The sequence below is a fragment of the Stegodyphus dumicola genome, chromosome X1 (genome assembly GCF_044657685.1).
Source record: "Stegodyphus dumicola isolate Sdum_Otavi_A_Nest chromosome X1, ASM4465768v1".
NCBI classification, from domain to species: Eukaryota; Metazoa; Arthropoda; class Arachnida; order Araneae; family Eresidae; genus Stegodyphus; species Stegodyphus dumicola.
The window spans coordinates 164,470,069-164,497,442 of NC_140780.1; the positions used below are offsets into that span (position 1 = coordinate 164,470,069).

A 27,374-nucleotide genomic window follows, 5' to 3' on the forward strand; every position below is an offset into this window, starting at 1 on the left:
TCCGGAAACTGAAAGGTGGGGCCAAAAGTAGAAGATTAAAATCAACCCCAAAAATCCCAAATCTTAGTTATCGGAAGTTTAAAATTTAAAATAATCTGGACTGTAAAGTGAATCTCTTAAGAAAGCAAATCCTTTTTGTACATTCGGCTAAATACTTAGGAGTTTGGTTCAACGGATCATTTACTTGGTCTACGCACATTAACAGTGTATAAGGTATATCCCCAGCTTTCCTAGCATGCCTTCGTGGTGTAGTGGTTCTGCACGCTGGGCCGGCATTCCAGAGGTCCGTGGTTCGATTCCCGGCGAAGGTGTTACTAATTTTTCATCTCTCCGGCTTTTCCAATTACTTACTCTACAGTGGCGCCCGAACTAAAAGGGTTGTGGATGATGACTCTCTACACCAAGGATTTTGGGATTGGGTCCCCTAAACCTCCAGTCGCCCTTTAAAAAGAGGAGTATATAAGGTATATCTCCCGCTTTCCTAGCGTGCCTTCGTGGTGTATTGGTTCTGCACGCTGGGCGGTATTCCAGAGGTCCGTGGTTCGATTCCCGAAGAAGCGTTGTTAATTTTTTATCTCTCCTGCTTTTCCAATTACCTAATGTGTCTACAAGTGTACGTGGAAAGTCATATGGTATCATTCGCAAAATTTTCCCATTACTCTCAATTGACTCAGGCCTCAATCCCGCCGGTAAGTTACCTCTTTATAAGGCTATCATTCTTCCAATCTTTACGGACGTGTCCCCAGTCTGGGCAAGTGCGAAAGAAAATCAATACAAGAAATTCTAAAAATTGCAAAACAAGTTGTGAATTATAACTGGTGCTCCTTACTTCATAGGAAAAGAAAATCTTCACCATGATTTGAAAATTGACGATTTAAAGGAATACCTAAACAAGCTTAATGTGAAATTCTACAATAAGAGAGCAGCTAGTACCTACTGTAATATTCACTGCACTTCTAGATTATGAAATCTTAGAGGACGATTTTTTTCATTCGGCAATATGCTGCACATCTTCTACGACAAGAAGTATTTGTCACTTGACGTGCGGTTTCACCTCTCATCTACACATAGCTGAACTGCCTAATACGCTTCATGATGTAAATTCTTAAATACTATATATTTTCTTTTCTCGTGTGTTGCCTGGATTAGATACTGTCACTTGGTAGTTGACGCTACTCTCACAGTTGCGAACACTCTTCTTCCCTGCCGCCTGCCTGGATTTTCTCCTAGTGCAATGATTGAGAACACATGATACGCGTACCCATTTTGGTTGACACTCATCACGCCTTTTTAGAGCCGTAGATGAAGGCAAAAATTAACATAATACAAAAATATTTATCTTTGTAACGGCCTCTTCATCGTCATCACGTGCTGCGCTAACCTCGGGTGCGTTGGAGCGCATACTTGGCAGGTGACAGGTGACGGAGGACGGGGACGCCTGAAGTTTAACAGAGGTTAACAGGCATATGTCCAGCGTCCTCTGGCAATTGCAGATGTTTTAATCTTTTGTGCCTGGATATGCGGAAGCCAAGTCAGACCTGGGTCCCATATTACCCCAAGGTATCTTAAAGTTTTTACGACCTTAATATTCCGGCCTTGTAGTTTGATACATGGGCTACGTGTTAGATTTGTACCCTTTCTTGGAAAGATGATAGAAGTGGACTTTGTGGTAGATATTTGGAGTTTTAGCTCTTCGCAGAGGTTGGCAAAGATAGTGCATGACTCACTGCCATGGGCTTCAAGCTCAGCGCGTGTGCGGCCTCTGACCAGTAATGCCGCGTCGTCCGCGTATGCAACTAACACAGTATGTTGTATGGAGTTTATTTAATAATTATAAGTGTGGATACAGGGCCATACAGGGGCAACTGTTCAACATCTGGCATTTGAAGTACATTTGAATTAACATACAGGCACGGTAAAAAAAAAAAAAAAAAAAAAAAAAAAACCCACTTTATAGGTTATAACAAAAGAAGAAAATTAAACACCTAAAAATGGTGTTCAATTTTCTTCTGCTCCCTATGCAGTCAGAGATTAGATGGTAGAGCATTTGAGTGCATATGTCAGTGCAAGTAATGCATATAAGCCCTGTTACTCTGGTTGACAGAGGTCCTGGCCATATGCTGCAATGGTGGTTATTACTTTGCCGATTTTATTTATGGCCGCTCTGTTTTTGGCTAGGAACTTGTGAAATGCTGAGATATTGGCTGGTATCGGGAAGTGGAACTGTTCCGTGAGTGGGCACTGAAAGATATAATGGTCCGGTGACCCCTGACCCCCGCAAACACAGCGATCCGTGGTTGAGATGGTGCGGCGGTAGAAGTAATCCGGGAAGGGACCATGACCAGTAATGAAGTTGGTAAGGGGAGCAATTGCCATAAGGCGCTCCGTGGTTACTTTTGGCAAGAAGCTATGCGCTCTCCTTCCCGTGTCGCCCTGATCCCATTCTCTTTGCCACCACTGGATAGCGGCATTTCGCAGTTGACTTTTGAGGAAAGATGGTGGTGCTGATACTGATATCGGTCTGGCATTTTGGTTCGAAGCAGCCTCCTTAGCGAGTTCATCCGCTGTCTCATTACCCATGTTACCTGCATGGGCTTTAATCCATACTAGGTCAAAATGTGCGTTCCGATTATCTTTTAGAATATGCTGCAGTCGTATGATCAGCGGGGAGGCGTGACTATGTTTGTCAAGAGCAAGCAGTGTCGACATACTGTCTGTATAAAGGTCTCCTCGCCTGGTGTGTCTGTCTGTATAAAGCTGCACATGTGTGATGTTGTTGAGCTCTACGTATTCAATGGCAGCTGTTATGGCAACTACTTCTGCTTGAAAAATGCTATTATTTGGATTGAGGTGCCCTTTCCAATGGTGTGCAGCATGGCCTTGCCTGTAGTATATAAAGGCACTACCTACACCCTCAGCAGTTTTCGAGCCATCTGTGTAGAACGCGTGCATATTAGGGTTTCCTTCTGGTTGACGTCGTGACGGTTTGAGGATAGTGTGAATGCCAAGTCCCTTGTGTGCTGGGTGGGTGTGGAGAGGAGTACATGGATGTTCGTAATTTGCAGGGCTATGTAAGGTGCCTGCAAAGGTTGCGTCTTTCTGTAGATGTATTATTTTAGTATATGTGGCCTCTAGCTCCGCTTGGATATGAAGTGGCATGATGCCTGCCAAGGTGAGTGCTGCATAAGTTGCAGTGGTGCGGTAGGCTCTACATAAACCTAGGGCGAATGGACGCTGTAGTAATAGGAGTTGCTTAACCTTGCGTGCGGTCATGGGTTGTGCCCATATAGCTGCCGCATAGAGTGTCACCTTCTCAGCTACAGTTTTGTAAAGTACCTTTTGAATGTGGGGATTCCGTCCCCAGTTCCGGCCTTGGAATTGTCGTGATCTCCTGGCAATTGCAGATGTTTTAATCTTTTGTGCCTGGATATGCGGAAGCCAAGTCAGACCTGGGTCCCATATTACCCCAAGGTATCTTAAAGTTTTTATGACCTTAATATTCCGGCCTTGTAGTTTGATACATGGGCTACGTGTTAGATTTGTACCCTTTCTTGGAAAGATGATAGCAGTGGACTTTGTGGTGGATATTTGGAGTTTTAGCTCTTCGCAGAGGTTGGCAAAGATAGTGCATGACTCACTGCCATGGGCTTCAAGCTCAGCGCGTGTGCAGCCTCTCTCTCAGTAATGCCGCGTCGTCCGCGTATGCAACTAACACAGTATGTTGTAGCCACCTTGCCTCTAAGACTTTATTAAAGGTGAGGTTCCATAGCAGAGGCTCTGCACAGGACCCCTGTGGACATGCTCTCACTTGTGTTATTGAAACAGTACTACTGTTGTTAGAGATCATCAGTTGCCGGTCTGCCAGATAGTTGTCCATACTTGGCAGACGGAAGCACTCAAATACGTTCGTTAGGAGTCAGAGACAAATGTGACACCTCGAACTCAAAATTTCTAAATTTTGGCAAGGCCGAGCTGAAAAGGTTTGCCATCACTGTCCTGTTGCTATAGATGGCACCAGACGCGTGACGGCTGTAGCTGATAAAGAGAAAAAGATCTTCTTCTCTTACTTTCACCATCCAAGACCTCCAGCGAGGAACACTTTTCATGTACCATTAAATCTAGAACTCCGTAAGGAACTTTGTAATTGCTCTAGGAATAATAGCGTAGGCAGCAGAACCCCAGAATAACACTGCAGTGCAAAGCTAACCACTGGTAACTGGACCTGGTTTTCAAATCCCGGATTACGGGCAGACTGCATGGAATGTTTCGTGATTTTCCGATGTGTAATTTGATTAAGAGCCATATTACCTTTAAAAAAACCTCCATAAAGGCGCTCCTTCCATTTCAGTGCTTTGCCATAATCCTAATAACTTAATCCAATCCACTATTGTAAAAGAGTTCTTTCTTAAGCAATCAGATAATTAATTTCTGGACTCGGGTAATTATCTTTGTCCAGCAGTTTATTTTGAAACCTCAGTTTGAAAATTTAAGTTATAGATTCTGATTTCAATTTCAGGTACAGGTAACTGCTTCAAAATATAACAAAGGTGAAAATTTAGGGCAATTGGTGCTCTAACACGATAAATGGTAGTTAAAATGTAAACATTTTTTCAAGAATTTGCTTCACGCGTATACATAGAAAAATATTGCATCACAAGTTTAATAAAAACATTTTACTCGTTTCAATATGTTTTGCTGTGGGAGACTACATCCATTACAGAATAAATATGGAATAATGAGTCCATGGCAGTTTAGAAATATATTTAAATATGAGTTGGAAGTGTTTGCCCCAAATTTCATGAGCACATATCCTGCATAACACCAATGAATATTTCTCTTTGCATTTAAATTACTCTGACGTCATTCAACGTATACTTTGGTTAAACTCATGGCTTCCATAATTAACTTTGTGAAAATCAAAATAGAAATATAAAGAAAAGTAAGAAGATTAAAGTGGTTCTTCTTCACTGGAAAAATGGAAAAATATTAAAAACAGAGTTTTAAGAAATATGGTCATCAGTGGCAGTAAAATCTAGTAAGTAATCTAGGCAGTAAAACTAGGCAGTAAAATCCCTAAACACTAGTAGTTCATTCGGGGTTCGAAATACCAGGTAACAAGCTGGCTGCATAGGAATTTATGTGGTTTTTTGCATGTATAATCTGAATACGAGATAGGTTCCCTTAGAAACCCCCTCCATGAAGGCATCCATTCCTTTAAGTAGATAGCACTTGAGTGCTTTGTTGTAATCAAAATAATCCTGTACAATAAAACAAAATGCTCTATAAATTTATTTGGATACGCTTTTGAGGACTGTTATTATTAATGAATTCACAAGTTAAATAATATAAATACATCACGCACACTAGATTTCAGCAACTTTCAAAATAACATCTGTCTGCTCGAAATCCCAAATGAACTGTAGGAAATATGGGAATTACCGCATTTACCGAATTGCAAGGGAGCATATTCATTTTTCGTGGTTCAAATAATGTCCTAGAATTTATATCATTAGCACTGTCGGTGGGATTAATAAATAGTACGGTTTTTGTATTTATTTAGTTTAGCTATTTTTAGTAGAATTTGTAATTAAAATTGTTTTATATTCCGGTGCAATGTAGCACGAGACATTATTTGAAGAGAAAGCTACGCCGGAAAAATTAAATATAGGAGCACGCGCATCTAACATTTTAATAATAGATGTCTCGTAATTGTACTCTTTTAATATCCATAAAAATCAAGAAAATACGAGAATTTTCTCGTGCATTTAAAAAGCTTATAAAAAGCTGGAGGAAAACATCTCATTTCAGTTGTTCACTTATCGCTGTTAATGACTGTAGCGAATTCGCGGTGAAATCGGATTAGCTTTCTCTGTTTTGAATTAAGTTCTATTGAACGTTTTAGTACTTTAAAATATAACTACTGTGAGATATTGCAATATTGTACGAATATCTGAGGAAATTTAAGCATTTTGTTTTATTTGTTGTGATAATAATAAATTTTATTCACTTTTCAGCGGACCTGTGCATTCAATTTATTACGAACCCGTACGCACGCAGCAATATTTTATTAATTTTCGTTTTCAGTTTCCTGGACTCGGCTTGCAATTTGTGTCGACTTATAATCGAATAAATACGGTAACAGCTGAGGAGATCAAACGTTATCGTCTTTAAATGTTTTGGATGTTTTTATTGTTCGGCTGCTTTAGACAAGTACTGTTCATTGTTTAGATATTTTAAAAACTCCTTTGCGAAACAGATATTATCTATGTTACGTGTAAACATTCAGTTGACGCAGTTCTCCTGATGTGACTAGATTTGTGCAACTCTTTGTTTACCTGGAAATTAGACTGAACTTTCGAGAAATGAACAAGCTTATGTAGAGGCTGAAAATTCTAAAATCATTTCAAATAAAATAAAATTAAAACAAAATTTTTAATTATTCAGGTTTTGAAATCCGGCTTCTCATTCAGATCTTTTCTAAGTGATTAATTTTAAAATCTTTGGATATTTTCCATTACAAGACAACACATGTTAAACAGTTTTCCACAGTAAGAATGTATTTGTCAACGCTGCTTACTGGCTACAGTTAAATGTGTTGCCCGTTTCTCTTATGTAACAGTACTTTAGTTTTAAAATAAGTATTGTAAATAAACAAATTTAAAGTGAATCATTCTATGTTTTTTTAAATAACGGTACCTTTACATTAAGTGGCACCCCCCGGATACATTGCAAAAACTCCAGTGGCGCCTTTGGAGATGAAATCTATTTTTAACTTCAGTAGATCTATGAAGTAGGTCTTTCTTTTTATTTCCATCGGGGATTACTTGGGAAAGGCATTTAAAATTGCATCAAATTATTATTTTCCGCAGCTTATCTGCTTCCACACGGAATCTGCTAAATAAATATATGCGTGACTTCTTTCGAATCCTTTCCCAGATCTTATTTGATCACTTTCATTATCGTAGTTTATATTCCATGTTCATCTTCTATCATAAATAGTTTTCATTACTTAAGAATTGGAACATTCTCGATCTTTAAGCAAAATATCATATACTGAAAATAGTGGATTGATTCTTCTTCATATTTTGGCAAATTTAGTAAACACGCGATAAAAAGGCATTAAAAGTTGACACAAAAAGACTTATTTGAAGACACGACATTCAAGACACGATTCCAGACAATGTAGCACGAGACTTATTTGAAGAGAAAGCTACGCCGGAAAAATTAAATACAGGGGCACGCGCATCTAACATTTTAATAAAAGATGTCTCGTAATTGTACTCTTTTAATATCCATAAAAATCAAGAAAATACGAGAATTTTCTCGTGCATTTAAAAAGTTTATAAAAAGCTGGAGGAAAACATCTCATTTCATTTGTTCACTTATCGCTGTTAATGACTGTAGCGAATTCGCGGTGAAATCGGATTAGCTCTCTCTGTTTTGAATTAAGTTCTGTTGAACGTTTTAATACTTTAAAATATAACTATTGTGAGATATTGCAATATCGTACGAATATCTAAGGAAATTTAAGCATTTTGTTTTATTTGTTGTGATAATAATAAATTTTATTCACTTTTCATCGGACTTGTGCATTCAGTTTATTACGAACCCGTACGCACGCGGCAATATTTTATTAATTTTCGTTTTCAGTTACCTGGACTCGGCTTGCAATCTGTGTCGACTTATAATCGAATAAATACAATAATTATGCTTTTACAATAATTTCCTGAGGGAAAAGAGCTACCAAAAATAGTTATGCAATGTACATATGCACTTGCTCTAATTGGTCTGCAGTTGATACTGAAATAAAAAAATCTGATGTGTACACCACATGACTTCCTTGTACGGAATATTAAATTATACGCATTTTTTCTTGCATTTTATTTAAACTTATTAGATTGAATTAAACCTATTTCGCCGACAGCGCATAAACCACAATAGAATAAATGTATTCTTTAAAATTCACTTTGTTTACCATAGCGACACTCTGGCGCTAGGTTTACTTAACAGTATTATATTTCATTCATATTATAACTCAGAATGCACAAAATGTATATCATTTAAAGAATTATCTAATCGTTGCCACATGTTATATTCAAATACTATAATAAAGTTAGAACTATGTATAAAAGAAATTAAGCAAACAAAACAAAACAGAAACATAATTAAGACACAATAACACACCGAATAAATACTAATTCAGAAGTCAAACAACAAAAATCAGCGTTTTGCGGTTTTGCAGCTGAGGCTGGTGGTTCGGTAAAACCATCGAAACTAGTCCTGTGAAAATTTTGTAAATATAACGCTGATTTTTGTTGTTTGACTTCTGAATTAGTAAAACAGAAACAGTTTTTCCACAGACGATTGAGTATTTCTCATTTAATTAATTCAGTTCTCACTTCGCGAGAAGGCAAAAATACATAAAACTCAAAATATCTATATTAAAAATTACGAAGTAAATCTCAAACGCTTATTTCCTCGAAAAAATTCCAGAAAGACTTAAGCATGATTTAATTGGCAATAATAAATGAATGCGTTATCTTTGTTGTTGCGAAGCTAAGTTTTTCTAGATTGGCAACAAATCCACTAGTCTCCTGTTTCAAATGTAAACATCAATGGCCGCCATTAAAAACAGGCTTAGCGGCAATTAAGCAACTTTAAAATTGCTGATAATTCTAAAAATATTGCATACAGATTTACTAAAGGCATAAAATCCTTAACCGGAAGATAAAAACAACATAATTCAATCATTTTTAAAGCAAAAAATGTACAATTTACAAACATATAAGAGTAAAGAAACTGAGATCACTGAGCCGGGTAATAGAGTGGATATATATATAAATATATTTATATACGTTTGGTGCGGCCGATTGCAACCAAAATACGAGGTGCACATCTACATGTTATAGCAGTCCTATATACAAAATTTCAACGTTCTGAGGCTACTCGTTTTTGAGTTATGCGAGATACGTACGTACGCAAGTACGTACATACGTTCGTACAGACGCCACGAAAAATTCTTTTCAGAATTAATTTTAAAGCAGTTTTATAATTTTTTTGAAGGAAAAGAGTATTTTATTCTGCCCTTACGTAAAGATATGACGCAAAAACATCGTTAAATTGCATTCGATAGCGGTAAAAATGAATATTTTCGTTGAAATATGCTGCCTGAAACTTTTCGCGATTACAATACTTCCTTTTTACTTCGTACAAGGAAGTAAAAAGCCATTCGTGCCCTGCCTTAGCAAAAATAAATAAATAAAAATAAAAACTAAAAGTATTAGCGTGCGCGCCAACAAAAACACGCAAACAGGGAAGATAAATTTCACATTTCTTGATCTAGAAAAATCCGAAACAGCTTTCACTTTCCGAAAGCTTGTAAGAATCAGTCAGAAGTGATATATCAGTGTTACCTAATCACAAGCACCGAAATAACTAGCCTAGATGCTGTAATTCTTATGCTTAGAAAAATTTTATCACAGTCGAAATGTGCTGATGACGAAAATACGTTTTCTCACCGAACGTATCAAGCTGGCATATATATCTGTCTTCAGAAATCTACAAGTATGTTGTTATTGTTGTGGCTAGCCTGATTTAATCAGAACACAAATTTTATTGTGTCAAGGAGCGCATGACTGCGTCTGGAGTTGGCATGGGCCAAGAGCATCTGTAAGTTACAGTACGACTTTGTCCAACCGTGCCCCAATTTTGAGAAAAAGCACCCCCGGAGACGAGTCCAAAGATCTCCCATCCCTCTTCCTCTACCACCAAACTCTTCGAGATGACTTTAACCACGTATTTTGAGAGCCCCATGCCGCACAAATACTATACATTTACAAATATCCACCAAACCCGAGCTCTTCGCAACGGCAGTCAGCGTCACTAACTGCTAGCTCGTCTGGGTGGTACTGAAAATTGTTTAGCACATGTCATCCTATGACGGAAAAGATTCAGATCTTTGATAAGAGTGCTATAGACTATGAATGTAGATTATTTTACACTACAAAGATATACCTTATTTAATCCCGCTTGGGGAAAAAAGGAGGGCGGTGAAAGATCGCGAGCTGCGAATTAAATGAAAATAAGGAAATAATCATGGCCTGCAAATTTGCAATTTTAACTACAGCTTAGCATTACTTGAGACATTTAACAAAAAGTAAAACAAAAAATTATTATTCCTTAAATAAAATTAAAACTGCTAAATTTGTTTAGCTAACAGAAGTAAAAGCAAAAAGTAGAAAACAAATATATCTTTTTTCCTTCACGAAAATAGATTATTTTATGCATTTCGAAAGTTTTTCTCAAAAATAAATATATATATAAGGGCAAAAGTTTTCAGAATATTCCAAAGTTAAAGAGAGATGTTTCAAAAAAAAAAAAAAAAACTGTCAATTCAATCTTAAAAATCTTCCATAATATATAACAAAAGCGTTTACGAAGAACTGTTGTATGATATGTCATCATGACAGTTTGTGCAAATGATTAATTGCGCATGTCGCTCGGTTAGACGATCTTTGGAAGTGGCTATTGAATGTTTGACACAAAAGAGAAATGGATTTCAGCACGTATTACCACAATCATCTTAGCAGAAGCCACCGAATTTTCAGAATGCTCCAAAGTCTGACAATCATGTACATAATAATTCTTCTGTTTTAACAAGCAACGACGCCTTCCCCGTATACTTTTTTTTTTTTTTTTTTTTTTTTTTTTGTATTCCAATATTTTTAATATAAATCAAAATATTTTTGTTTAAACTCGATTTTAAAACATGCCTTATGAGATTCGCCTACGATGGAAGAAACTGCGGTAAAATGTTTTCAAGAATATCTTATTTTGCCGCAAAATCGCTGAAGGGAAGAATTTCTTTAAATCTCTTTTTAAAGCGATTGCCCCCAAATTTCCACCAGGGAAAAAAAATAATAATAAAAACATACCTGTAAGTAGGTTTATTAATTGGTTTTCATGATAAATGCTTAATTAACACTTAAGGTATGTATGTAATAAGTAATTTTTATAATGATAAGTCATTATTCTTGTTCTGCAAAATTCGGCAGACTGCGCCAAGAGGTTATGCTAATACGTAAGTAAGCGGTGTTCACATATTGCCCTTATGAAAGTAGTAATGCAAGAAAGTTTAAAATTTCCTCAGTGTACAAAATGAGTTAGCTTTTGTGGCTTATCAACGGTGTAATGGTTAGTACCGCTAAACACTAGTATTGCAGCGGCAGAACACTAGAGGCATCAGTAGAACATTAGTAGTTCGACTAGGTTTGAATCCTGACGGAAGCATGTTTTCAGCGTAAATAACGTGAATTTCGTTTAAGAATTCTACCATGAAGGTATCTATCCCCTAAGCAGAACCGCGTCTTTGCCGTAATTAAGCAGACCTTCGCGTGCCTTACCATAAGTAAGCAAACTAGTTATAAGCTTTCCTTTGCACGGATCATTCAGCAACAATTTTCTACGATAATCTTTCCGAGTAATAAGCGAAATAAATTGAGTGTATTCACTATCAGGAAGAGGAGTATGCATGTCCTGAATATATTATTTATTCTATGATTTCAAAATTGCATTTCACCTTTAGTAAAATTCAAAGTTTAATGCGCCGTTATGCTAAATTAGAGTGCCTTGGACTTCAGATAATGCATTTAATCTATTTATGCATTTTTTTACTTTTATTACTGCTTTGATGCGGTTTTTATCTATTATCAATACATCTATGAACATGAAGATTTTTTCCCTTTGTATATAATGATTTTCATTCACCTAGTTTTGAGCAACGATAAGTTAGTTTCTTGATATCCGCTATCCAATGAAAAATGCTACTCGAGGTCACACAGAAATCCCATCTACCTGATAAGAGGATAGAATAAGTGCCTCCGTCACTGCACTTTACTCAAACGCATACGGCAAGCCTCTTCCGCCATTGCAAGGAGATAATTCGAAACCATTATCCGTAAGTTATCTTAAACTTATCTCACTTTTTAAATATTATTTTTGTTTCTGACCTACAGGTAAAATCTACGTCTTGCAATTACAATACAGCTCTAAGCAAACTGTATTGAAAAATACTTATATTTAATATTAAAATATGAAAAAGTGTTTAATTTAAAAAAACTTATTTGAAAATAGTGTTGAATTTTATCAAAGAAATTACAACCTATTAGAGTATAGTTATGCATTACTTTTAGCTTTATTATCCATATTTAAATTAATTATTTAATTTTGCATTTCGTAATTTCATAGGGAAATGAACACTTACCGAAATATCCCTTGTTTTTCTACAAAAGATGTAACTACAAAGATGTTTACGTTTTATTACATTTTGTCCATTCAACATTAAACGTGTAACAATGCAATTTAATATAACTCTGTAAACGTCAAAGCAAGCATCTTATTAAATCCTAGAACAGAATTTTTAAAAAAAATTTAGAGGGCATTATAATCAGCAGATTCACAAGAACTGCCAATCTAATTGCAATATTTGCTTTTAAATAATGCTTTTTTAGTGTCAAATCCAACACAAGGCAGATTTTAAGGAATTTTATATTGCAACCTATGCTCATAATTTGACTTGATTTAAATTTGTTTGAACAATGTTACACTTTTCAAGATAATGTAAGTAATATTTACAAATGTTGTAATAAGCTATAAGGAGGAAGTTTTCGAGGTTATGAGATAGGCCAGTGGTCTTCAAAACTTTATCGATTGAAGGACACACATTACCTAAGTTTAACGGCCGCGAACTGTTTGAAATCTTTTGCATAAAAACATATCTACTCTATTATTTCAGGTATCAAAAGCAAAGAAAACAAAATAGGCTAATTAAATAAGGCAAAGCACTTGAGGGTTATTTGTGTAAGGGAAGAGATGCTTTCGTAAAGGTCATTTTAATTAGAACTAGCTCTACGCATGGGGGATAACGATGAAACCCCATGCAGCCAGCCCGTTCGCCGGGATTTGAACCCAGGTTAAGCTACCAGTGTTTAGCGTTCTTACCAATCAGCAGCTAGTGGACATGGCAGAAATTAAAAGTATGTACATAAATCAATATTACTTATTTTATATGTTTATCCTTGCAAACTACATTTTATTAAAAAAAGGGGTCTCCGAATTTTGGTTCCGACTTGAAGAGCACCAGGACTCCGCGAAACACAGTTTGATGATGTTGAGATAGTCTGTGCTACATCTTTTATAAAATATGCTAATATTCGAACTGCCTTATGAGAATTTAGAGATCTCTTTGAGCACATTCCTTCACATAAGAATTTTTTTAATTAATTTTAATTTCACATTTTAAGAGCTCTTAGTTATCAGAAAGAAATTAGAATTTATTTCTAATTCATTTAGACTCTAAACGAGCTGGTTGCATGGATTTTGTACTGCTTTTCCTATTTGAATGGAAACAATACAAACCACATTTTCTTAGAATGTCTTTCACGAAGGTATCCTTTTGCTTATTTTGCTGTATTCATTCAACCAGTCACAAACTTATATAGACTTAAATATGTAACATGTAAAATGAAGACATCGAAAGATTGAAAGGTTTTAAATCATAAACTATTGATTAATTCTGAAGTCGTATGTTTACTGAATGGCTTTGAAATGTGCATATCGAAAGTTTCGATATCATTGTAAGCATGGAAAGAAAAATTAGAAATCGTATATCATGCTCAATTTAACCGTCGCTTTGTTATTTATTCTCCAATCATTCTTTGTGCAACAGTTGTGAATTTATTAACTTAAACTTTGTTTTTCATGTGTACGACAGAAAATGTCCACAAAGACACCACCTCATAAGATAGACAGCCTTCGCGGATACAAAATATATATAACTTAATCTGTAACTATATTATATAACTTAATCTGTAATTATATTATTATAACTTAATCTGTAATTATATTTATATTATTATAACTTAAATCTCATGTACGCTAAGTACACCGATGCTTTAGATTTTGAACTTTACTTACTTTAAAGAGTAGAATTAGAGACATCTACAATGTTTTATCTAGTACAGAGGCGGCCAGCAGCTGAAGAATATTGGTAGTTTGATCTGGATTTAAGTCCTGGTCAACGGGCTGGCTTCATGGGGTGGGGTTGTAGGTTTCTGCATGTGTAAACACACACCAGCCAGTTTTCTTTTTAAAAGATCTCCACGAAGGCATCACTTCCTTTAGGTAGATAACGCTTAGTGCTTTGTCATAATCTAAATAACGCAGTATAGAAACTACTCTTCTGGGAGATCGCTGAAGCGTTACATTCAAAGGAAAATTTTATAATATTCTTTTCATAATAAAAAATATTAGTTAATTAATATAAACTTGATATTAACTAGGAGGTAGTACTTTATTTTTTAAAAGAATTGCTATTAAGTCTAACCACTTTGTGCATAGCATGAAATCAAATTTCTGGGGGAAAAAATTTAAAATTTTTAACAATTTTTGCATATTTTTATGAATACTTAGAAGAGCGAAAATTCGCAAGTAAATGAAGCGTATAAATTTATAATAATACAGTACACTTTTAAATATACTAAATTTCTAATATTTAAAATACTGTAATAGCTTACACTATTTTAAATATTAGAAAATATCTATTCCGTTTTCTAATATTTTAGTTTCATAAAAAAAAAAAAGCGCGTATTATATCTTTTCTATTATAGGACAATATGGCAATGAATTTCTCAATAAAAGAGATGTAAGATAAAGGAAACAGATGTCTCTTACTTTAAATAATTTCAATACACAAAGAACTAAAATAGAATGCCAAACTTTTTGACAGTTTCTACTTTTAAAAAAGAGCACTACTGTAAGAGATAACACATTTATTGTATTTTGGAGGTAGCCAATGCTCAATAATGTCGGCTAAAACCTGTTCAACTGTGCATTGGGGTCTTTCCTCAGCAGACTGTACATGAATTCACAGAAAGTAAACAGAAAATAAATTATGACTACTACTGTAGTGCATTTTGTGTACAGTCAGGGTATATGTGTATCTCTATAGAAAACTGGTTGGTTTTCTGTAGTGAAAAATAGCTCATATACCTTAAATTGAGTGGACCCGTTTTTGCATATAATGCTAAGCTTCTTTTACTCTGCTAAATTTATTATTGTTTTTTGTTTAAATAGATTTTGGTTTAATTCTAATATACGGTACACACGGGATTTGGCTACATTATGATGAGCAGTAAACGAGTCATTTTGTTGTTGGCGATAATTTTCAAAATCGAGCCAAGGCCGTACAGTATGCTAGGATTTTACCCAGATTTTTATTATACGTTCAAGAATCAATTAGAAGGAATATTCATTATTTTCCTTAGGAGTAAAAGCTATTTTGATTCAAATATTACCTTTGAATGCTATTTTTTTTTCCATAGGTTCCCTTTAAAAATTAAATGATGCGTTTAAAAAGTTTGTGCAGCTTGTACCAATTTGGTGCACGCCAGTCATTCCGAGGACTTGTGAAGCCTACAAATATGAAAATTAAACTCCTACGTGATATCCATAAAACAGGTTTGTAATCTTTTAGAACTTAAGACCTCTTCTTTCCTTAACGATATCTCGCATGGTAATTTGAAGTGTGTTCTACTTTCAGTTATATAAGCTAAAATGCTTCTAATGACTCAAGCACATTGAGATCGAAATTTATTTATGTGCATTACTTCAAATTCAGTGCTATGAACCGTATTTATAGATTAACCCCCCCCCGAAAAAAAATCCAGGATATTCCCGAGCGTCTATAAGCTAATCCAATCCCTCTTTATGTTCGTCATATTTGATAACATTTCCAAACAACAGTTTCAAGAATTTATTAGATCCTAATTTAATTTCAAACCAATCCATATAACATTTTCTGATGAGAAAGGGAGGTAAAATAAAGTGTAAATAAACTCAATCACAAGGCGTTTTATTCTGTTGTATAATGAAATCTGTACTGAGTAAAGCAAAGGATTAAATTTTTTTTCTAATATTTAAGAAAACTGATTTATAAACTGCTAGACTACATAAAATTCGGAGAAAAAGTGAATGTAGTTTTATAAATACGCATGTGTTGTTAGTCTCCAAAGTTTGCAGTTCTAAACCAGTGCGTTTCTTTCTTATTTAAACAATTCCTGAAACTTCCAGTTTCGAGATGATATTTGTAGTTTAAAATACTTAAATCCTGATGGTTAAAAGGCAGAAAATGGGCAAAACGGTTACGAAGAAAAAGTCTAAATTCGCCAAAAAAAAAAAAAAAAAAAAAGAAGAAGAAGAGCGAATATTTGCCAACTTTTCCACCATAACATAAATTAATTGCGAATACAACCATATAACATGGCTAAGTTTAAAAACGCCTATATTCAGCAGTTCTAAGAACGGATTTTTTCCCCCTCGAGCTTATAGTGCGATCATGGCATTATGGGATCTACCACGGAATGAAGATGATGCCTTTTAGTTTCTTACAAGATTATAATGTATTGCGGAGTAACCGTCAATGTTCCAAATATGGAAGAAATGAAGTTTTCTAGTCGATCGAAGAGCTCATGACGATGTTCGAAAGACAAAGAACTGGTTAGAATGCGAGTGAGCGACTGATTTGCAGCAGGCTGACATTAGATTCATCTACTGTTGGTTTAAGAAAATGACATCGATAAGATTTTGCGTGGAAAATCTCAACATGGCTGATAGTACTGTTATAGACTGGAACAATTATTTCAGAGAAGTAAGCCTGTACGACAACAGTATCATGAAAATAAAAATGCAGAACAAGATATATTAGGGGCAAGACACTATCTGAAGTCGTTTTAGTTTAGGGTAAAAAAACTCTACAAAGCTATTTTAGAAACGATTGCCAAACATTTTCCACCCGAAATAAAGAAAACCTAATTCTATCGAATTACCGCCAAAATTAGCTAATCCTTCTCCGTTAAAAAGTAAGTTCCTAAAAATGATCCTTGTCGAAAATGGAGAAATTAATATTTGTTCGATGCTGCTGTCCGAAGTGGCAAAACCCAGAGCTTCTAGAGTTACCAAGAAACCAATTGTTAAACAATACTGAAATTTATGCATTGTTTTCGACTAACCTATGTTGTCGCTCCTTTATTTAATTGAAAAGAAAACTATTTTCCAGTGACTAAATGATTATTGGAAGGACTGAATTATTATTGTCTTTCCAATTAATTCCTTCGTTTGGTTCATTTGATTATGGCAAAGCACTCGAGGGCTATTTGTTTGAGAGGAGGTATGCCTCCGCGGAGAACATCGTAAGGGGAACTGCTCGTATACACACTACACATGGGAAAAACCACGAGAACGCACGCTCAGCCACTCCTTTCGAACCACAGACCGAATTACCAGTATACAGAGACTTTTACCGCTCAGCTGCTAGTGGGGAATTAATTCCGTAATCATCCAGGCAGAGACAATGTAATAAGAATTTTCGTTTTTTAACGAAGAAAACTAAATATCATAAAATGAATGAGAATAAAAATGGTAAATTTTCTCAAGTAGTTTATCATCCCCCCTGGGTGGGGGAAGTTACGTTGTAAAAATCTGAAGATGCTGAGCTGACCCGGAGCTGTCTAATTTTTTCAATGTTTCAAAATATTTTGTGCATCAGCAAAAAAATAGTTCTTTTATCTGTTCTTCCTTTTTAATATATTCTTCCTGGTATTTTGGTACAAAAGCAGTATTTTGAGATATCTACATTAAAAAAAGCATTCAGTAAAATTAAGAATCAAGATTCAAGCATACTGCTCAAATCACATTTCTGTGATCAACAGTTATTTATTTTGCATTCAACATTAAAACTAATACTAAATTTAACTAAATTAATTTTTATGATATTCATTTGTGTCAAAACTGCTTTTTGTATCAATATTTCGAATGAAAATTTTACACTGTGGATATATCAAGATTAGCAGAGAGATAATATTCAGGTATACATTCTTCATATACAATAAGTATCAAGCTTTATTTCCTTACGTCTATTCTGTCATTTTCCCATTAGCAGGACTGCCTTTAGAAGGGCTTTGTTGACAAATTACGAATCATCGACAAATGTTATTCAAAAGGAAAAGACGCCGTAAGCTTTATTGAAAGTACTAGTATGTCCAAAAATTGTTAGAATCTCTCTTTGTGGGCAGTTGATAAAAACTGATAGCATGCTTCAATACATTAAATATAAAAATGATTTAATGCGTATATTTTTATTGATGAAGTACACGTGCTTCGAGCATTCAGCGTAGCATTTATCATATATATATATGTTAGAGAGTTTTGAACATAAGTTACTTTCTACTATGGTATAAGCAGAGAATAAGTCTTAGCAAAGAGATGTATAAAGCAATGATTAACCAGGCATTTATTCGTATTAGAAATGGTAAAGCTTGATTAAATTAAATTCAAATTGAGTGGGAAAGGTCAAAGATTTATCTTTGCCAATAATTTTTTAATTAGATTTTTTTCTTTTGACGTATTTCATTTTATTTTTATGTAATTTTATTTATTGTTACACTACCTTTACTTGCTCAATTTTTCAAGATCCATAGTTAACAATTTATTATTGATTTAATAACGGAAAATTGGTATTTTCCAGTTACCTACTAGTTTGAAAGAAACAAGAGATGTAAGTGAATACCATTTTCTTTGTTAAATTATGTGCTTACATAAAAGTTAATGATTTATGAAAAGTACAAATAATAAAAAATTTCAAGATGAGCATTAATCGATAAAATTGTTCGAATCCTTTCCATTATAGGGCCTAACAACTGACCGGGTCATTAGAGCGCATAATACTGGAAGTGTTCGACCAGAGTTCGATTTCATGCAAACAGGTGGTGCATGGTTAGCTTTCGTAATTTTCCTCATTTATAACATGAATGAGTCGGTTACCCTTAGAAAGTTCTCCACTAAGGCATCCCTTCACTTAGGCAGATAGTCTTCGTGGGCTCTGCCATATTCAAGGAATCTAAATTTTCCATGATAACGAGCCAAACATTTTTTTAGTAAGATTTATGCTCGAACTTGATGCTTTTCAGCGAAAAAGAAGATATTCTTCCTCAATTCATTTCGATGTCTATAAAAGTTTTATAAACATAATATATTTATCTCATAGATTAATTCCATAAGCAAACAAGGAAATAGAAACAAGCACTTTAAAAACCTTTACTGACAATACTTTCTTTGAAACAACAACAATCTTCATAAGAGATAAGGAAAAACACATTTAACCTAACAATTGTCAACAAGCAACATTGCCGATTTCTAAGGAAAATTGTTTGTCGAGTGTTGTCCTGTAATGTTTTGATTTATTTGATTTTGGTGGGCCCGTTATGTAATGGAAAGGCTCCAGATCTACGAAACTTACAATAATAATCAAATTTTCTTTCCTCAGTTTTACTGCTTCTATGCATTGTTGTTCACTTCCACTTTATCATATCGTGCTCGCAAAATATTAAGTACTTCATTTCGAAATATTTCCTGTTTATGTTCCTTTTGCTTATTAAAAGTGCTAGTAAAATGCTTATTAGTTAATTTCAAAATATTTTCCTTGACTAGGATACAGAACAAGAGCAACGGCGGCAATTAATCCAAATTTCCAACCAGTGTGTATCACGAAGACATTTCCTACATCTCATCAATCACTGAAAATTGGTTTCGAAGATAATCTTGCTTCAGATTTCCAGTACATATGGGTAAGAAATGTGCAAATTTTTTCTTTACCAGACAGATGCCAACATCTTCCTCTTCAAAATAGTTTACTAATGTCATTAGATTTAGACAGTAATGATTAGAAGAAACTTTTCAAATAACAAAATAGTCGTTTCGTTCATGAGGAAAGTAAGAAAATGAAATAGTTTAAATGATTTCAGTTACTGATCATGTGAATTTTCATAAATGAGTAACGCAAGATATATAGCTAATTCATTTTCAAATGGTTATACTTATTAAATGTTCCAACAAGATAATGCAAGACTCCATGTTGTACGTCGTGTTCTGACCTTCCTCGATACACAGGGTATTTTCAACTGCTGCGCTAGCCTGCACGGTCTCCAGATCTGTCACCCATTGAAAATATCTGGTTATGGGTTGCTGAGAGACTGACCCGCCACCCCTATCCAGCTAATACGGTTAATGGTTAATGAAGTGTGGTTATAGACTTGAAGCAGTAAGGAATGAGTTGCCCATTTCTGTCATCCAAGTCCAGTTTGACTCTATGCCTAATGGGGTAAAGGCCATTTTAGCTGCCAGGGGCGGAAACTGTTTCTACTAATTTCGCCCCTTGCTTACAAATTTAATTGACCAAATGCTTACAAATTTAATTGACAATTACAATAGACAAAATGGCACTCTAAACTTCACTTCATTATGCTTATTCATATTTAGTCGAAGAAGAATTTGTTGGCATGTTACAAGTGCAGGACTTGAACAGTGGATCTTGTGGTGCCATTTCGTTGTAGTCATACATTGGTAATTGGAAAGAAGTGGGGAATGTGGTGAGAATACATGGTAGAAATAGACTTTTCTGTGATGCACTGCACATTTTCTCCCAGGTGAGAAAAGTGGAATATGAAAAAACTGGAATACGTACACTAAAACGGAGAGAAACGTGACGTGTAGTAGCAATATCGACATTCCGCTCGAAGTGAGTCTACGTTTCACTTAAAGTTCCTTCTCTAATAATTTCCGATATTCTTCCTAATAAAACGAGCATACAATGATTTTTTGAGTGCTTGTACATTAATAATTCTCTTCGAAGGTAATTCGTACAGTGGTGGTCAAAGAAGCGTAGTTGTCGGTCAGTCAGAAGACACGAATCTGCCTTTGAAAAGTAAGGCTATTGATTTTAGAATTTCTGCATACATTAAGTGATTAAAATCGGTAAGAAATTAATACTGAAGTATATAGTTTCCGTATTTTAAATAAAAAATTTTATTATTGAAATAAGCGTATCATTACGAGGAATGAAATTTCTCTCGGTTAAAAAAAATTCAACAATACTTCTTGCTTTGCTAATGAAGAAGGCAGGTAATTTAGCCGTCTTGAAAATATATGTGTTTATGAAATTTTTCACATGATTAATATTTTGAAAAAAATCAAATACTGAGTAAAAGCAATTAAATTTTACTTTCTGTACTTCGATATTAATAGTAAACATGAATTATTTGGTATCAGACTGAATGTATGTTTCTGAATAGAGAAATTTTTAACAGCTAATAATCAAATCCTTAATTTTGTGTTCTGAAACTTAATTTTGTGTTCTGAAACTGATGGTAATCCAAAAAGTTTTTAATTTCGAAGTCCTTCTTAAACATTGGATTAGTAATAGACAAGATGATGAGATAGTGAACTGCTATCTTATTCTTCTTTTGATAAAATCGATAAAAAAATCCGGTTAATCTTTGGATTATGGTAACTTGGAGGTTTTTGGCGAAAATTCGGCGACCAACCCTGCTACAGCAACCTGCTAGTTTTTGTTTGGACGCCATTTTGTTTTCACTAAGTAAAGGCATTTTTTTTTCTTTTTTTACTCAACACTTTTTCCAACAATCTGCTAGCCGAATTACGCTTATGCTAGAACTTTTATGGAACAAAAGTGCTTAATCATGACGAAGATTAGGTGCGAAATTGGGAGAAAGTGCAGAATCGCCCACTGCTTGCCGCGTTTTTAAGAATTGCACATACACGGTATCATCCATGTACACGTCGACCTATTTTCACTTAAAAAACATCCCAGAATTGCACAAAAATGGCATTGTGCACACTCTTGACTTTATCCATGTACACTGCTAAAGTCTTAGCTAGTAACCTTTATCGGCTTACCAAAATGTCGCCAAACTACCTGTTACCATATTCCAAAGATTAGCCAAAATTCCAATATTTCTGCATCTTCCTAAAGAGCATTCTTACTGCAATTGGCAATAAAAGGTTATGCAGGGTGGGTCGATAATCTTTAACACGTTACAAATGTCAGCTCCCTTACATCTACCACTGCTGGCTTGGCTGAATCTGAGATCTTGAATTTTTCTGACTTTTGGGTTTAATTGGGTGCTTCCACTTTGGTCTCTGATCTAATGTCGACACCGGACGCTGTTCCCGAGTTCAAACGCAGGTGGAAGGCTGGCTCAGGGGTGTTTTTACGGTTTTTAACTATGTAGACGTGAATATGAGCCATTTTCTGTTAGAAATCGTTCCTCTTTGACAGATAGCCCTCGCGTGCTTTCTCCCATTCAAGCAACCTAACCTAACCTAACCTTGCGCGTCATGTGCATATGAAAGTACTCGGAAGTTAAATTAAGTCTAATCATATATGTTAGCTGACCTAATTTTCTTAACAGTTTCTTTAATTATTTGTAGCAGTAACCTGGATATTTAGTTTCACTATATAGCTTCCTGTAATCGACAGCGATGTGCCCCGAATTTTCATCTGTGTTTGATAAATTATTCTTTTTTCAGACCCAAAACCACTGGACTAGCTTTTAGGGATTACTTGTGGGAATAAAAATTTTAGTTTTAATCTTTTCCTTGATATGTGTTTCTACGAGTTTTCTTTCATTATGTCATATGCTTTGTTCTGATGTACATAGCGGACTGTCCCAGTATCTCTCTTATGTGTTAACCCTGAAGTCTTGTCGAACAACGCGAAAAAAGTATTTCCTAACATCTCGAGCCTTTCTTTTAACTGTCTGTCTTGCAGGTTCAGGATTTGGTAGGGTAAATTCTTTTTTCTTGCCTAACCTTCATATTCACCTCCACCGTTCCTGCTTAAAAATTTATGCGTGTGCCAACCAACTTCAAAAATCCAAACCCTATATCATATTTGCTTGAAACTTCCTGGCCCCATAAAACAATATTTGATGCCATTTTGTTCTCTACAGCACATTCGACGGCACACTGCCTATGTTCTTATAATACTAACCCTGCGCCTTTAAGACCATCGGCCCCCTAACTTAAAGAGCCCACCAGCAGCTGAACAGGCAAGTCACTGAATTATGGTAGTTCAATTTGGGTTCTTTCTCAGGTGAACCCGCTGAGAAGCATTTTCGTGTTTGGACCTATGTGTAACTTGGATACGAACTAGTTTCCCTTAAAGAGCCCTCCGCAACGTCTTGCCTTCCCTTAGGCATATAGCGCTTGCGTGCTTTCCCATACCCAAATCATTGAAATCAAACATTTTAAAATTTTTGTACCGCCTAAAATATTTCATGAAACATTTCTCTCTGCTAGGAAACTGCTCTTCTGCCCTCGTATCCAACAACGCCCTGAAGACATTCAATTCAAAGTACCTGCATATGTCGCAACTTCACATTTTCCAGCATCACCGTTGCTCAACTGTATTTGGAGTGGTTTTCTGCATACGCTGGGATGACAACCTGTCTGATACTCAGCAACCGTTCCAAATTCAAATGACACGCCTTATTTGTTTTCAACACCAGCTTTTCTCTTTCTATCAGAACCCTTTTTCAAACCATCTTGGCGACAGCCTCTGCGCTCCTTCGACAATTTATTTCGTCAGATTCTATTCTAGTTCTACTCTTGACTACTGTTCATTTCTTCCGAAAATTCTGTTTTCAGCAGTTGCAGATGAATGTATAACTATATTTCCGATATATCAAGTCTTTCCGCGTATACCCGGCTTTCGTACATCACAACTAATTCCAATAATTATCCCAGCGTGCCGAGATATCTCAACTCGAGGGAATCTTGTACTGCAGTAGAGCCCTCGGCATATTCATCTATTTGGCTTCGTTCTTCAGCTTTCGTCCATATAGTAACTTCGCAATTTTTACTCTTTTTAATATAAACGTTATCAATTCCCCCCTACCAGGTAATACTTTCAGAATAACTAAGACTAATTGAGCCAATTGCTGGACATACTTTAATTAATGTGGCCTTAAAAACATCAAACTTGTAAGCTTCCCTGTCAATTAACAAACTTGTTCAAATTCCTTTGAACCAAATAAGGGCCTGCTATTTTAATATGGACGTTTCTATCGCAACCTTCTGTTGCTCGCCAACTAGACACAGTAGGAAGTGTTTTTCCAGCTCTTCAAATAAAACTGAAATACAGAGCTTCTACCATTAAAACTGACGGCTGGGTTCATTGAAGTTCAATTGAAGAATAACGGTATGCCCGAAAATTTTCATTGGGCTTGTCGGCATTCATTCAGAAAATAGCCATTGTATTTGTTTATCTTGTTTCCCCATCAAAACGTATTTATATTCGCTCGTCGACTGGTAACAGGCAAAAAAGACTTTAGGTAAATGATATGTTTTAAAAATAAACTTGTGTATTATAAAACTAAATTTCTGCAGGAAATGATAGTTGAACGTTATTTTTATTATATTATCATTTATTTAGTTGCGGGACAATTGCCAGTGTGAAAAATGTATTCATCCAGTAAGCAGACAGAAGATGTTAGATACAGTAAGTCTTAACATCAATATTAAGCCTAAATCCTATCATTTGACTGAAAACGGGAAGCTGAAGATAGTTTGGCCAGATGGTGACGGAGAACATGTCAGTTTCTATGATCCTCAATGGTGAGAAAGTGATATTTTACAGTAGTAAATTTGAAGCTAAAATATGAAACCTTAATTTATGTACCATGCTTTGTGATTAAATAGAATATTTTAAATTGTGTATTTACAGGTTGCATAAATATGGAAAGGGGTTCGAACTAGATAGCTATGATTATGTTCATGATAGTTTGCCCCCTATGGTGACATGGAATGGAGAAACTATAAAAAAAATAATGCCGGAAATTAGCTACAAAGAAGTCATGGAGACTGAACAAGGACTGAAAACATGGCTGGAAATGATATATAAGTATGGATTAGCTATTTTGAAAGGTAATATTATGCTTGGTACTATTGTATCTAAAATTAGTAAATTAAACTTGATAGTTCCTTTCTTCATGTTCCTTAAAGATGTATTATATGAAATGTTTTAAGAGTACGACAGAATTTAGAAGAAACCAAAATAGCACTTGATAATACTGGTATCCTCTTTTATTGATTGCTTTTTTTCGGGGGGGGATTTCGACTACAGTTCCTGTCCTTTGGCTGGAAAAAACAATCTTTAGGAATTTTGATTTCTACGTTCTTTGCCTTATATGAGAATCTGTTTGATGGGATTCCCTTAGTCGTTCTTCTAGATCTTCTCGCTAATAGAATTTCTTTTGTTTCGATTCCTCCTTCTATTGTAGCATCTGTACATGATTCTTTCCTTGCATTTTCTTTGAAACGCCATTATAGTACTTCATTCTGATCATTTAATTGACAAGGTATTGCTTCCTTTTTATTTTCATCCAATATTATACTTCTTTTGATGACCACGCTGCTGAAAATACTGATGCTGCCTACGTTCAGCTTTTTATTATTCCAGGGCTTGTACGGCGTTTTTTCAGTTGATCTTCACAGCAGTCTGCTTCGTAGATGTCATTAACGGCTTTGCCTCAAAATTTCCCTTCGAGTCCCGAATCGAGTAGTAGGAATCTTGTGTATTTTAATTATACCTTTTCTTCTTTTTTTTTTTTTTTCCTGAACCGTTCCATTGTGGTGAATATGCTACAGAAGTTCGATTCCCCCTTATTTTAGACATTCTTCAGTTTCTTTGTTCTCCTACATTGTCTGCCCTTAAGACTTTTTGCTTCTTTACAAACTTGTTCTTTGCTATGGTTACAAATTGCTTTAACTTGGTTGCTCCACCTTTTGCAGCCGGTACTAATCATCGATGCATTTTTATGAAGTACTTTTTTCTTCTAGTGATATCGTACCAATAAATCTACAAATGGCCGAATGTATCAAGAACAAAATTGATTTTTCTCTGTAACTTATTAGCTTGGGATATGACAATTCCAACATTCGCATTCTTTATCTTTCCCAATTCTTCAGCATCCTGATTGCTTCAGAATTTCTGTTTCCCAGTCTTCTAAAGATGTTTTCGGTCCTTTTTTAGCTTCAAAATTTGGCTTTTTTCTTTTGTAATTCGATTACCTTATATAAATATTCATCTGTCTCAGCAAGTCCTATGGTTTTACTTTGCTTCTGTATTCTACAAGTATCTTCTGCAAATTCAACTGTAAACCCTTTTTTGTGTGATTTTCATACGGATGCTAGTTCTTCGATATTAGGAACATATTAAACGTCTATGAAGTTTATTTCTATTTCGTTATTTTCGTCTATACAATAGAAGTATCTTTCCCCGATGCCTTTGGGCTTTGAGTTCCATTAGCAGTTGCTATTTACTCCGTTTTGCTTCTATCCAATTTCTTGAAAACGTTTATGTTATCGGTCGTATGACATGTGGCTCCTGCATCAACTGACCAATTAGTTTTGGAATTTTCTTTCTTTCGTAACTTCGATTGTTTAATTTTCAGGCTTTTCAAACGTCTTATTTTTATTTTTCCTCATGTGTAGCGTGTATACGAGCCAGTTTCCCTTAGAAAGTCCTCCACGAAGCCATCCCTCCCCTTAGGCAGGTAGCCCTAGTGTGCTTTGCCATAATTAAATAAACGAAACTTACTTTTATTTTCATCTTCATGTGCATCCTCGTTTACAGCAACTTTCGTTTTTTGTTTATTTTTATAGTTTTCTTCATTCATTTGATTTTTATTCTTGAAAACCGGTCTTGAAAAGTAACCCATTTTTACCTTTTCTTTGTTGTTATTTAAGAACCTGCATTCGTTTTCTAAATATCCTATTTTTTTTTTTTTTTTTCAATAATTGCATCTTCGTTGAAGAAATGTTCAAATTTTTTGTCGAAATTAATTTAGAAAGCAGCTGTCTATTCTGTTCGCATGCCTTCCTTTCTTCGAGCATTCGTCCATCAGTATCGTTATTACATATTCCAACTTCAATTGTTCTTCTGAGCATGCTTCTAAATCTGTAATAAGATTTTCATAGCAATCTTAAGCACTATGACTAAGGTAACACTATTACTTGCAGCACTAATTACTAAGGTAAGCTGCTTAGTAATAGTGCTGCAATATGATTTTCCTTTGTCTTCTCCGATCTCGAGCATTTTGTCGATGTGTTTGTTCTTCGAGCTTGTATTCGTTTTCTGCGTTTAATGTATACAGTTTTCTGAGAAGATAAAGTTTGATGGAGAGATTGTTTCTTTCGTGAAGTTTCTTTAATTCATTCCATATTTCTTTAGCTGTTGTTTTATTTTTTATATGTACGATTTGGTTATTTTCAAGAGTAGATTTAGGTAGCTTGTGCTCGTTCATCTCATTTTATGCAATCAGCGGAAATTTCTTTTGGTGTATCGTTAGCGATTAAATTCAATAAATTTCTAGTTTTTGTTTCCATAGTTGATAGTTTTTATTGTCTAATTTCACAATTGAATATTTATTTACGTAGTAGTAGCCATTCCTATTTCTGTT

At 35.0% G+C, this 27,374-nt stretch overlaps 1 protein-coding gene and 1 non-coding gene across 3 annotated transcripts in view; both read left to right on the forward strand.

The window, feature by feature from the left end:
• Nucleotides 1-237: 237 nt before the first annotated feature.
• On the forward strand, nt 238-311 carry TRNAA-GGC (transfer RNA alanine (anticodon GGC)). Its single transcript has one exon. It is a non-coding gene; the product is annotated as a tRNA-Ala (tRNA).
• Nucleotides 312-11,803: 11,492 nt separating this feature from the next.
• Nucleotides 11,804-27,374, forward strand: part of LOC118190047 (uncharacterized) — a 40,675-nt gene continuing 25,104 nt past the window's right edge. For both annotated transcript variants that reach the window (XM_035360736.2, XM_035360737.2), the window contains exons 1-5: nt 11,804-11,956; nt 15,381-15,516; nt 19,543-19,679; nt 24,347-24,528; nt 24,638-24,837. In XM_035360736.2, coding sequence (XP_035216627.1) covers nt 15,399-15,516; nt 19,543-19,679; nt 24,347-24,528; nt 24,638-24,837 — 637 coding nt within the window. In that variant the 5' untranslated portion in view covers nt 11,804-11,956; nt 15,381-15,398. The remainder of the gene's footprint in view (nt 11,957-15,380; nt 15,517-19,542; nt 19,680-24,346; nt 24,529-24,637; nt 24,838-27,374) is intronic.